Consider the following 13,472-nt stretch of genomic DNA (forward strand, 5'->3'; position numbering starts at 1 on the left):
GGAACCTCTCAAAAGTAGATCGTACAGGGCTCTAATGTACTCTAACAAAATATCCTCACTACTGTTAAATTCAGGGCCGTAAAAAATATCGTTTCATGGTTACTCGCGAAAAGAATATTACGCTCTCGGTTTTGTGCATTGTTGTGTGGCTGGGTCGACATTTTTTCTCATATTACCCTAGTACTTGAAGGGATACAATAACTCTTTAGAAATACACTTTTAAGAGGTTTCAAAGTTTTCTTATGTATTATATATATTGCGATATTATAATACAAATGTATTGTAAAATAAGAAAAGATGTATAATAACAAAAAGCATAAATAGTTTTTATTTACTTAATACTTAGTTAAACATATATTGTACATAAAGTTGCCAGAATTATAAATATTTACTATCAAATGTGTTCTCTATTATATAAAAAATAAAATTATTAAAAATATTGTTATTTTTTATTCCTTTTTTCTTATCTCTAAAAACATGAAACATTGTAATAATGTCTATCTAATGGGTTTCAATCCATTAGATCGAAAGATTATTAAACGTATTGTATATTGAATATTTACTATATATTATACAGGGTGTCCGATTCGTGAGGGACCAAACGAAAAGTGATGATAGATTGGGTCAAACTAAGAAGAAAAGTCCTCTACCATTTTGCACAATTCGCAATAATTATTAAGTAATAAGCAAAAATGTCTCAGCGCATGAGAAGCGTTCTGTCTACCGCTTCTTATACTCTGAGACATTTTTGCCTATAACTTAATAATTATTGCGAATTTTGCAATATGGTAGAGAACTTTTCTTTTCAGTTTGACCCAATCTATCATCACTTTTCGTTTGATCACTTAATAATCACACACTACAAGCGGTTTACCGCTTCTCATGCGCCGGGACATTTTTGCTTATTACTTAATAATTATTGCGAATTTTGCAAAATGGTAGAGGACTTTTCTTCTTAGTTTAACCCAATCTATCATCACTTTTCGTTTGGTCCCTCACGAATCGGACACCCTGTATATGTGTGTGTGTGTGTGTGTGTGTGTGTGTGCATATGATTAATTATACATAATAATTTGCATGCTAGAATTATATTGTACTGTAAAAATATATTTCTCGAAATAGTTTCCATATTTATAAGACGTTTATAAGACTATAAAATGTAAAATATTTTGACTGTAATATGTAAAATATTTTGGAATTGACGCACAATCTAACTAATAGCAGATTTTTTTAAAGCCATTTGGGGAAAGAAAAATATTAAATATCGAAAAATTTCTGAATATCAAAATTTCCGCTAGCTTTTTGGTTCACATACATCTCTATATTGTGCAATTTACCCAATTTTAATGCTCTTATAAAGCAGTGGTCAACTTCAAACGCTTTTCATTAAAAATTATTATATACAACCTCGATACTTTGATATTTTTGTTTCAATAAAACTAATTAATTGTAATAATCTGTCATTGCACGCGCACGCGTGCAATAATACGAAAACACTTTATACGTATATACGCATAGGTGATCTGATAATAAACATATGACGTTAATTATATGTGATTTATGCGCGCAATTTTGAAATCACGAGCATGTTTGTTACATTAGTTTGTTACAAATGGAAGAGGAATAGTAAAATTTTAGAACATCAAAATTTCCGTTCGCTTCAAGATGTATAGTTTCAAATTTTTGCAAGCAAAAGGCATAAATGAGAGTGAGATTTATTGTTAGATTAATGAATGTTTACAGAATATAATCCTTCAAGCCAAAAAGAAATGTGCGTCTAACAAAGATGGACAAACGATACATTTTTAAATTTAAAGAATTTAAAAAATTCGATTTTAGTATAATTTTCAATCACACTGCTCATTTCATTTACTTGTCGAATTCCGACTAATGGATGGAAGACAATAATGTTTGCACGGTTACTATTTTCTTTTTCTATATAAATATCGGTAACTTTGAAATTGCGCAGATTATATATGAATTTATGTTATCTATAATAAATGAATCTATATTATCATTATCAAAGTCTTATACATAAATATGAAAAATTTTTTTATATACTTTTAGAGTGTAGTATAATTATGAGTGCAATATAATTAGATTAGTATGTAAAGTTATTATATAAGTCAGATAAATAAGCAATATGCACAATTTTCTAAAAATTTCCGCTGGCTTTTTGATATTAACATGTGTAGAAGATATTTCGATTAAATTGATTATATAAAATTGAATATTATATTGATTAAATGTCTATTTTGCATTAAAATTGAATCAATTAATTACACAACATTTTCAATCTCTTAAATTTTAAAATATATTTTTTTAATTATAAGAATGCTATTATTATATTTTTAAAATTTATATTTTTCAGCAAATTTACAAAAATGTATGCCATTTGATAAACATATATGTATTTATGAAAATTTCAAGTATAACGTATTTATTAATTATGAGTATTAAGTATGACTTATCTTTTTTTTTAAGACTATTATAACTAATGGACATTGTGAAATATAAGAATTATGTTAGTAAAATAATAGTAAAATTTCTCCATTTAACACATATACATGTACACATGTTTTGTATGATTTCAATATGTCATTCATTACATGTAATAATTTTTTCTCGTAAAAATTATTACGTTCTCATATCAAGAATTATAAATATATTCGAAATAAAAATATATTTTATTTTACATATATAAACATCTCTATATTATTACTTGAAGTAAAGTAGTTAAACTTATAATAAAACGCAATATATTATAAGGCAATAGATATTTTTTTGTTTTCAAAAATGCTCGCTTTGAAAAATAACGGCGATAAATAAATAGTTAACAAGCATTCAAAGAAATTGAAATATCTTAAAGTAATCTTAAAGTTATCTATAAATGATTGAACTAAAGAAATATTTATTTACTTTTTGTTTGCAGAAATCAAATTCATATTTTAATTAATAAAAACGTATATATTATATAACAGTTTTATATCATTTTGTATCATTTTATATTGAAGCTTTATTTGCCAATGTTCTTATATTACATTTACTTTGCTAACAAAATAGTACCTAACATAAATACCTTTTATTAACCATGACAACTTAATTTCAAATGAACTTTGTTTAAATTTTAAAGTGATAAATATATTTATGTATTTAGTTTTTAATGCATTCACCATTCTCGTAATGTGTATCCCTACCATGTCTCAGAGTATATAAGACAGTCTTTTGAAATAGTTTGGACACTCTACACAAGTCATAAAATAGAGACGCACTCAAATTTGTGAAAACTATGAATGCGAAAGAATATGCTTCTTGTGACGATATGCAAAAACAGCATGTATTGAATTTAATCGACGAATTTGAAGAAGATTTAACACAAATGTCTGGGAAATGTATGGATATTGGTTGTGGGCCTGGAGATATAACAAAAAATATCCTCTTACCAGCTTTAAATCCAAATGCAGTAATAACAGGTAAGAAAACATACACATAAAATAACGTTTATAACAATACATATACATTTATTACATAAGTTATTATTTAATTCAATAATTGCATGTTTTCTGTAGGTACCGATATTTCGGAAAATATGATCGAATTTGCAAAGAAAACATATTCTAATGAGAAACAGCTCAAATTCGAAGTGTTAGATATCCAAACTAAAAATTTGCCTGAAAAATATATTTCTGAATTTGATCATATATTCTCATTTCATGCTTTAAATTGGTGTTATAATTTTCGGTAAGTTAAAATTTTTAAGTAAATATAAACCAAGCCGTCGGTTGCGATATCTTAAACAACCGCGATTTGACTTAAGCAGTCAAAAATATGTAGTTAATGTCGAATTAATATCGAAAACTAAATGTTGAAGTAAAATTAAAATTCTGATCATATCGACATCAAAGTGGTACAAACTTTTAACGAATCTTTGATTATCATTTTAACATAATTTTAAATATTGAATCAACCAATTAATTATATCCAAATGCTTTGCAAATTAAAAGTCACTTTAGATGATCTCATGTAAACTATAGTCATAATTATAGTCATGACAAAATTTAAGGGAAAATTATAATTTTATTAAATAGAGCACTTAAAGAATAATCATACAAAATACATGTCACTTATGTTTTATGTGTGTTACATATATAATAAACAGAATTCTATCCTGAATTCTATTTCAAATTATATTAGGTGGTAAACTTAATTCCTGCCGCTCGCTATTAGAGGCTGCCGGCTCCGACGCTGGCGAGTTTCGACGGTAAAGTCGCATGTCTTTTGTAGTTTAGACATTGCTGAAAGTGATTCAGTCGTCACAGGTTACATTTCTCGATGCCAAAGAGATTTTCCAATCGATTGAAAATGAACCGCGATAAGCTGTTTTTCCGCCATGTGCTTCTTCACTACTTCGACCTCAAGAAAACCGCAGCTGAAACGCATCGCTTATTATCCGAAGTGTGATGAAACTCCATCGGAAAGAACATGTAGAGTTTGGTTTGAACGCTTTTGAAACGGTGATTTTGACGTGAAAGATAAAGATCGTTTCGGACAACCGAAAAAATTTGAAGATGTTGAGCTGCAAGAATTGCTCGATGAGAATCAAGCTCAAACGCTTTTAGAGTTGTCGAAAGCTTTAACGCTTTCTATTCTTATATATTATACTCCAATGGCCGTCTTTGAGTAACGAGTTGATGCAAAAAAGACCATCCGTAGAGTTGTCGAAAGCTTTAACGCTTTCTATTCTTATATATTATACTTCAATGGCCGTCTTTGAGTAACGAGTTGATGCAAAAAAGACCATCCGTAGCCAACAACGCAAAGTCATTCTTTTGCATGATAACGTTCGATCGCATGTTGCGAAAAGCGTGAAGCAGACACTTCTAAAGCTTGAATGGGAAATCCTCCCGCATCCAGCGTACTCTCCAAACTTGGTACTGTCGGATTATCATCTCTTCCAGTCGATATAACACACACTTACGGACACACACTTCTCCAGTTACGAAGAAGTCCAAAAATGGGTGGATGAACGAATCACGTCAAAAGACACTGCGTTCTACCGTCGTGGGATTGCCCTGTTGCCAGAGAGATGGGAAAAAGTAGTAAGAAAAGTAGTAGAAAATGGGGGAAATTACTTTGGTTACTTTTTTTATTCATCTTCCCTACGAAATCAATTTTGACGAAAAACCGGCAAGAATTAAATTTACCACCTAATACATCATGCAAAAAATTTTTATGATGGTTAAAAAATTCTTCAATATACTCGTCAATATTGTCTCTGATAATAAATGTAAAAATGAATTACATGATTAGTTTCTTTTTAATAATTAATTTTTAATATGTGATATTTATAAATAATAGAAATTAAAAACTAAATATCATATTTATAAATATCATGTACTAAAATGTATTAAAATTTAAAAATTAAATATTACTTGTTCATTATATTTATTATTATTTAAAATAAAGTTTAGTTTGTAATATAGATTTTTAAATATTTTAATATACAATTATTTGTACAATATTTCTTATCAATTCTATCCATTATAAATTTAAAGAGAAAAAAGTAAGAGTATAATATATTAATTTAATATTCTATTAAAATACTCTTATCTATATTTTAAGAATTTCATTAAAAATTGAAACTAAAAATTGCGCAATAAATATAAAAGCTTCGAAAATAAATAATATTTATATATTCCTTTTTGGTTAAACAGACATACATTTGAGAATATTTACCGTATGATTCGACCTGGTGGAAATATCCTTATATTGATGATGGCACATCATGATGTATATGAAATTATGAAAATTTTTGCTCAAGATATTCGTTTTGCATCATACATACAAGTAAATCTTATATTTTGACGTTTTATCAATTTTGTAAATTTGCAGCTATTTGTAGCTATAGATTAATTATTACTGTTATGTTTACATAGGATGTCAGAAACTACATTTCGCCATTTAATGATTCAGTCTCTCCTTGTACAGAACTGAGGAAAGTACTTAAAAGTATCGGATTTGATGTTTGCCATTGCAGTCTTCGAGAAAAGACATATTCCTCTAAAAATATGCAAGATTTTTTATGTAAGTTGTTTTAAAAATATATAAAAATTAAATTTTATGTTTTATATGAATTTTATGTTTTATGCTTATGTGTTATGGTTGTTATCACATAACATTGCTGCAATAATCTTTTTTCGTTTATTTAAATCTTATTTAATTCTAATAATTTCATTTCATTTCGATTATTTCGATAGTTTCGGTATTGGCCATCTGCCCATTTTTGGACAAACTGCCACATGATCAGAAAGAAGAATTCAGGAATGAATTTATACGTGAATTTATGAAAAGAAAGTTTGCTTGTAAAACAATACAGAATAATCAGGAACAAACAAATTTTATAGATCTATACACAATCTTAATAGTTTATGCACGAAAAATTGTATAACATTGCATAAATAAATGCAATATTATAATTATAAATTGAAAAATTGAAACTGATAAAAACTGTAATCTTGTTTCAATTTATGAGTTAGATATGCAACGCATAAGATATCTTTTATGATGGTAAAAAATCCTTCAATGTCAATATATTTTCTCTGTTAATAAATATAATGATTAAGTGATATCCAGTTTTTAGTTTTTATATAATATGTAATATTTATAAATAATCAAAAGATATACGAAAAAAGCTACAAGGACCAAACAAAAACGTAATAATTAGAGCAAATGTTCGTAAATATATAATTACTAATATATAATTAAGACAATGTCTATTAAAGCATATACGTTTAGCATATTCGGTTTATTTCAGATTCTTCTGAATAATACGTTAAAACATGATAACAGTTAAGTAGAATGCCCTACCATTTCTAATGCCTAGTCTAAAATCTCTATTTAATCTTTTCAATCTTATTTTATTTTTTAACAACAGTATGTATAGACAATCAGTCGTATAGTATGTACAATCGATTATTTCAAAAATAATTTTGTAATTGGTCAATTTACTTAAGAATAACGACTCATGACAACTAATGACTCATTGTAGACTGGGTGTAACAAAAACAAATATAAAGCTCAAAGCAATTGTCTGTACATACTGTTGTTAAAAAATAAGAAAATTAAAAAGAAAATGGCATAAGAGCCAACGCGCGGTAGTTGGAGCGCAAAGAAGCAATAACACTTCTTTCTTCAAAATCAAATATGACTTCCGTGATGATCGACCTTAGTCCTTCTGTTTTTAACCGCGAGGAAGCGCCTTCCGCTCTCGATTTGGTTGATGGGTGGTTCATTAATCTTTCCTCCGCCGACATTCCGGGAGAGGTCCAAGGCCTGTTACAACTAGGGGATAATTTTTGCTTACCAATTGGAAGTAATGAAAAGGCAATAGTTGAAATGGTCAAAAATATTGAACATAACATTAGAAGGCTTCCGATTGATCAAATTACTATCAGGAACCGCTCTGCCCCAATAATTAATAAGATGGCTGGCCACTCTTTTGGTGTGTCGGAGGAGGATGAGACACTTATTCGCGCGGCAAACTTTACAAAAAAATTCCTACGGGAAAATCCCAACGTTATTTTTACAAGAGCGGATAAGGGAAATGTCACGGTTGCCCTTGACAGGGAAATTTATTTAAAAAAGATGACAGATATGTTTAGTGACGAAAGCACCTATTTGATTTTAAGTAAAAATCCGATTAGAAAAATGATTAATGGTCTCCATGAGTTGCTAGTGAGATGGAAAAATCATAACTACATTTCCGATATGACTTACAAGCGTTTGAACTGCACTGATGGTGTGTTACCGAGAGCCTATGGATTACCAAAAATTCATAAACCGAACTGCCCATTTAGGGTGATTGTCTCCTCAATCAACACTTCCCTATACCAATTAGCTGCATTTTTACATAACATCATCTATGACGCTATCCCTAGGGCACATAGTCATGTTGCCAATAGCTTTGAATTAGTCAAAAAACTATCAGGTGTACAGTTAAATGACCACTTTAAATTACTATCATTGGATGTTGTTTCTCTTTTTACTAACATCCCATTAGATTTAGCGTTGGATAGCGTCTCAGAGAGATGGTGTTTAATAAAAGAAAAGTGTAGCATTCCCCGCGACGAATTCTTGACTGCAGTTCGGTTTATATTAAATTCTACTTTCTTCACTTTTAATGGAAAAATATACCAACAAACATTCGGAACTCCCATGGGCTCTCCCCTATCCCCCATCATTGCCGATATCACTCTGCAATTTGGAAAATAAAGCAATTGGACGAGTTCCCTTCAATCTACCATTCTAGGTATGTGGATGATATAGCTTTGGCGGCTCCCTCTTCTATGTTCAATGAGGTCTTGGGTATCTTCAACTCTTTTCACCCAAGGCTTCAGTTCACATTGGAGGAGGGAGTTGATAATAAACTTAATTTTCTTGATGTTACGATAATCGTGAACAATAATTTAATTGAATTCGATTGGTATCACAAACCTACTTTTTCCGGGAAATATCTAAATTATAAGTCGAATCATCCACTATGCCATAAGAGGGGAACAATCGTAGGATTGGTGGATCGTGCCTTTTTATTATCGCATCCGAGATTCCATCAAAAAAACTTTGAACTGATAGTCGGCGTCCTCTTGGACAATGGCTATCCTCTATTTTACATTTTCCATGTAATACGAGAGCGTCTGAAGTTGCTATTGGCCTTGAATCGGACAGGCTTGGAGCCCGACAAGGACCACCCTGAGAAAAGACCCTCTTCATATTTTACAATCCCATACATTCCAACGTTTTCGGAACAATTTAAGCGAGTTCTTCGTAATCATGACATGGGAGTTTCTTATTTTGGCTTAAATAAACTTCGTAATTTTGTCAAGGTCCATAAAGACATAATGCCAAAAGATTCGTATAACAATGTAGTGTATAAAGTCTCGTGCAATGATTGCGATGCGTCATATGTCGGCCAAACTAGCAGACAGTTAAAAAAACGAATTTCTGAACACCGAAATCACATTTGACGAAATACGTCACAACCTTCGGTTATAACTAATCACAGACTAGAATTCGGTCATGATTTTAATTGGGAAGAATCTGAGATTTTGGACAGGGAGTCCTCGTTGGGCAAAAGGCTTGTCTCTGAAATGCTGTTTATCAAGCGCCAAAAAAATAGCTTAAACTTGCAGAGTGATACAGAGGGCTTGCATCATACATTTGCGACGATAATCGATAATTTATCGAAAATATGAGGCGTTCGTTCACGCGTCGGTATGTTTGTTATCGTTGAGTCAACTGCGCATGTCCTTGGTTGAGTCCATGTTTACGTCCTGACAACCGAGGACATATTTATACAGTTCGTCATCGAATCTCGAATCGACATGAGGCGCACAGCGGCATACTATATTATTAATTGTAAAAAGCGCGGAATCTGGTGAGCCATGCTTCTAACTATTAATTTAAGCGAAAAAGCTTATTTACGTATAATATCTTTCGGTATTTATTTTATTATTTTTACTCGATTTGTTAGATCTGCTGTGACGTAGCATAGCATAACTATAGTATATTTAATTGATTGTTGGAAGCAGAGCGCTTACTAGACCTCCGTGGGATGGAATTTAGCGTCACCTACGCGTCGAAAACAAATTCGTTTAATGTAACGCGTCACTATCTGTAATATATATTGTTAACATCGCGCTGAAGAAGGATCAAAAGATGATCCGAAACGTTCGCTTTTTGTTATTATATGTTTTTTAATAAACTAATATTGAAAAAAGAAAGAAGTGTTATTGCTTCTCTGCGCTCCAACTACCGCGCGTTGGCTCTTATGCCATTTTCTTTTTAATTTTTTGATTACTTGAGCCAAATCTCTAATTATTAAATTTAAAAAATAAAATAAGATTGAAAAGATTAAATAGAGATAAGTGATAAATGGAAAAGTCGAATATAATGAACGTGAATATATAATGAATAATGAATAAGTCTGCGCATTTTTTACAAACGAACGTTGAGAAAATATTCAACAGTCGCAATGTATGAAACATTCATTATAATGCATTGTAATCTTTGCAAAATGCTTATCTCCTATGACTAACAAAAATTATTCTTCAGTTCCAAAAACTTTTTCTTCAGTTCGAAAAATTCTTTGATTAAGCTCCAAACATCCTACAAGAGAAAATTGCGCAGCATCCTCTCGCCTCACTCTTCATATGCCAATCGTGTGCCAATAATCATGTGTCACTTGATCAAAGAATTTTTCGAACCGATGAAAAAGTTTTTAGAACCAAAGAATAATTTTTGTCAGTCATAGAAGGTGAGCGATTATCCGTATAAAGATTACCCATTGCATTGTAATAAATGTTTCGTACAGTGCGTTTACGTGCGGCTATTGAATATTTCTCAATGTTCGTTTGTAAAAAATGCGCATACTTATTGTCATTGTATTTGACCTTTCGATTTATCACGGCGAAACTTATTTCTAACTTTCTCGATCTTATTTTATTTTTTAACAACAGTATGTACAAACAATTTTAAGCTTTATATTTATTTTTGTTAGAGATGGTATGTCATTCTATTTAACTGTTATCATGTTTTAGTGTATTATTCAATTGGAGAGTCTGAAATAAGCCGAAATATGCTTTAATAGACATTGTCTTAATTATAATTATATATTTACGATCATTCACTTTAATTATTGCGTTTTTGTTTGATCCTTATAGCCTTTTTCCTCATAATTTTTGATTGTTATTCAATGGATTCACCTTAGTTTCTATAAGCAATTAATTTAAATTGTTTTATTCCTTTATGTTATTATTTAATTCAATAATTGAATATTTTGTAAGTACCGATATTTCGAAAAATATGATCGAATTTGCAAAGAAAACACATTCTAATGAGAAACAGCTCAAATTCGAAGTATTAGATATCCAAACTTTATTACATATACTGGGTGTTAAAAAAGTCTGGACACGGTCAAATATCTCGATAAGGAAGAGTTTTACTAGAAAGTGTTTCAGACAAAAGTTATATGGCTTCGAGGGGGACATAACATGGTACCATTGGTTTGACCTTGAAGAGTTATTTGAAGGTCACATGAAGGTCACCGTCAATTTCTTCAAACGGAACTCTCTATTTTTTATTACATATTCTTATAGCTTATCTCGAGGGCTTTCCAAAACACTATAATAAAATATTTTTCCCTCGAGTACTTATTGAGTTATAAGGCTTGAAATCATTTCTTAATTTTACATAAACCGTAAAATATCTTGTAAAATATTCCTTTTTCGATTATCTTACCTTAATACTTTTATGTAGAAAATAATGAGAGGAATCAATTGGTGTAAAGAAAACACATAGTTGTTTTTAAGAAAAAATATGTAATTTGCAATTAACAATTATATAATAATATTATATTAATTTATAATGCGCTATATATATATATATATATATATATATATATATATATATAATGAAATACTTATATATGAAATACTTTTTATGATGTTTCAAAAATTTTTCAATGTTCAATATTGTCTCTGATAAATGCAATACATGATACTTAACTTTTAGTTTTTAATAAGTAATATTTATAAATAATAGAAATTAAAAACTAAATATCATATTTATAAATATGGTATCAAAAATTAGAAATTAAAAATATCACTTATTCATTATATTTATTATTATTTTAAATAAAGTTTAGTTTGTAATGTAAATTTTTTAAATATTCCAACACAATTATTTTTATAATATTTCTTATCAATTCTATCTCATTATAAATTTAAAGAGAAAGAAGTAGAATATATTAATTTAAGAGTATAATATATTAATTTAATATTTTATTAAAATAGTCTTATCTTATATTTTAATAATTTCATTAAAAATTCAAACTAAAAATTGCGCAATAAACATGAAAGCTTCGAAAATAAATTATATCCTTTTTTTTGTTAAATAGACAAACATTTGAGAATTGCACAAATGAATGCAATATTATAATTATAAGTTAAAAAATTCTAAAACTGATAAAAACTGTAATTTTATTTAAATTTATAATGAGCTACATATGCAATGCATAAGATATTTTTTATGATGGTAAAAAATCCTTCAATGTTATCAATATATTTTCTCTGATAATAAATATAATGATTAAGTGATATCCAGTTTTTAGTTTTGTGATATTTATAAATAATAAAAATTAAAAATTAAAAAATAAATATATCATATTTATAAAATCATGTACTAAAAATTTAAAGTTAAAAATATCACTCATTACGTTTATTATCATTAAAAATAAAATTAAGTTTGTAATTTTAATGTATACTTTTAAATATTTTAACACAATTATTTTTATAATATTTCTTAACAGTTTATTCGCATTACACATAATTTTAAAAAGAGAGAAGAAAGAGTTTAATATATTAATTTAATTAATTTTATTAAAATGGAGTTACTTATCTTATTTTAAGAATCTTATTAAAAATTGCATGCACATATATATATATATAATGTTTGCTCTATTTTAATTATTTTTTCATAAAAAGATTTGATAAAAAACTTGAATTCTACGTAAAAAAAATAAATTTTCAGAATAGATTCTGTGATTGCATATGTGTATATATATATATATATATATATATATATATATATATATATATCTGGGACACCCTGTATATATATATAAAAAACTTGAATTCTACGTAAAAAAGATAAATTTTCAGAATAGATTCTGTGATTGTATATGTATATATATACATATACAATCACAGAATCTATTCTGAAAATTTATCTTTTTTACGTAGAATTCAAGTTTTTTATATATATATACAGGGTGTCCCATAATCTTAAAATTGACCTTGAAAGTAACTGTGATGAAATAATGAACTTCAAATGTTAAGATTGACAGAGGCACTTTCAGAAAAAACGTTTGATACAAAAGTTTCTTATTTTTTCACGTACAATTCGAATCTGTAAAAAAGTACCATGTCCCCTAAAAAAATTCAACTTCCGATTCGGATGGCGTACTTCCGGTCGGAATCATATCACCATTTGATAGAGCGTACCCAATTTACTTAACAATTGTGCGCGATTTTTGATAAAAGCCATTTATTTTCATTTTAAAAGGGGTGTACAGGTGGTCTGGGACACCCTGTATATATAATATGTACATATACAAATAAAAAATATATATATACACACACACACACACACATAAATAAAAAGTAAATAAATAAAAAATAAATAAAAATAAATAAAAATTGTATCAATTCAAACTGTTGTTCGGTTTGATGTATTTTATTTGCTGACAGATTCAGGTTGTTTAAATTGCAGACATCGTCAAAACAACAATGAGATACCGCATCATTCAACTGAAACGTATTTTTAGACAACACTCGTATGCTTGACTCCAATTTTGTATTATTTCATTACTTAGTTTAAATTTGCGCTGAAGATGACCCAAAAATAGGGTCGAAACG

At 28.7% G+C, this 13,472-nt stretch overlaps 1 protein-coding gene across 1 annotated transcript; it reads left to right on the forward strand.

Moving 5' to 3' along the window:
* Positions 1 to 3,271: 3,271 nt before the first annotated feature.
* On the forward strand, positions 3,272 to 6,448 carry LOC145967268 (juvenile hormone acid O-methyltransferase-like). The gene is made up of 5 exons (XM_083091986.1): positions 3,272 to 3,473; positions 3,570 to 3,741; positions 5,715 to 5,847; positions 5,937 to 6,084; positions 6,258 to 6,448. Exons 1-5 carry the CDS (start codon positions 3,290 to 3,292, stop codon positions 6,446 to 6,448), a joined length of 828 nt encoding a protein of 275 aa, XP_082948112.1. The 5' UTR covers positions 3,272 to 3,289.
* The last annotated feature ends 7,024 nt before the right edge of the window (positions 6,449 to 13,472 follow it).

The sequence above is a fragment of the Camponotus vicinus genome, unplaced genomic scaffold (genome assembly GCF_025532165.1).
Source record: "Camponotus vicinus isolate PSW18456_S1 unplaced genomic scaffold, iyCamVici1.0 SCAF_2, whole genome shotgun sequence".
Lineage (NCBI taxonomy): Eukaryota > Metazoa > Arthropoda > Insecta > Hymenoptera > Formicidae > Camponotus > Camponotus vicinus.

Coding starts and splice junctions, on each gene's coding strand:
- LOC145967268 (XM_083091986.1), top strand. CDS start 3,290: ATGAATGCGAAAGAATATGCTTCTTGTGACGATATGCAAAAACAGCAT. Junction 3,742..5,714: donor AATTGGTGTTATAATTTTCG/GTAAGTTAAAAT, acceptor TTGGTTAAACAG/ACATACATTTGAGAATATTT. Junction 5,848..5,936: donor GTTTTGCATCATACATACAA/GTAAATCTTATA, acceptor ATGTTTACATAG/GATGTCAGAAACTACATTTC.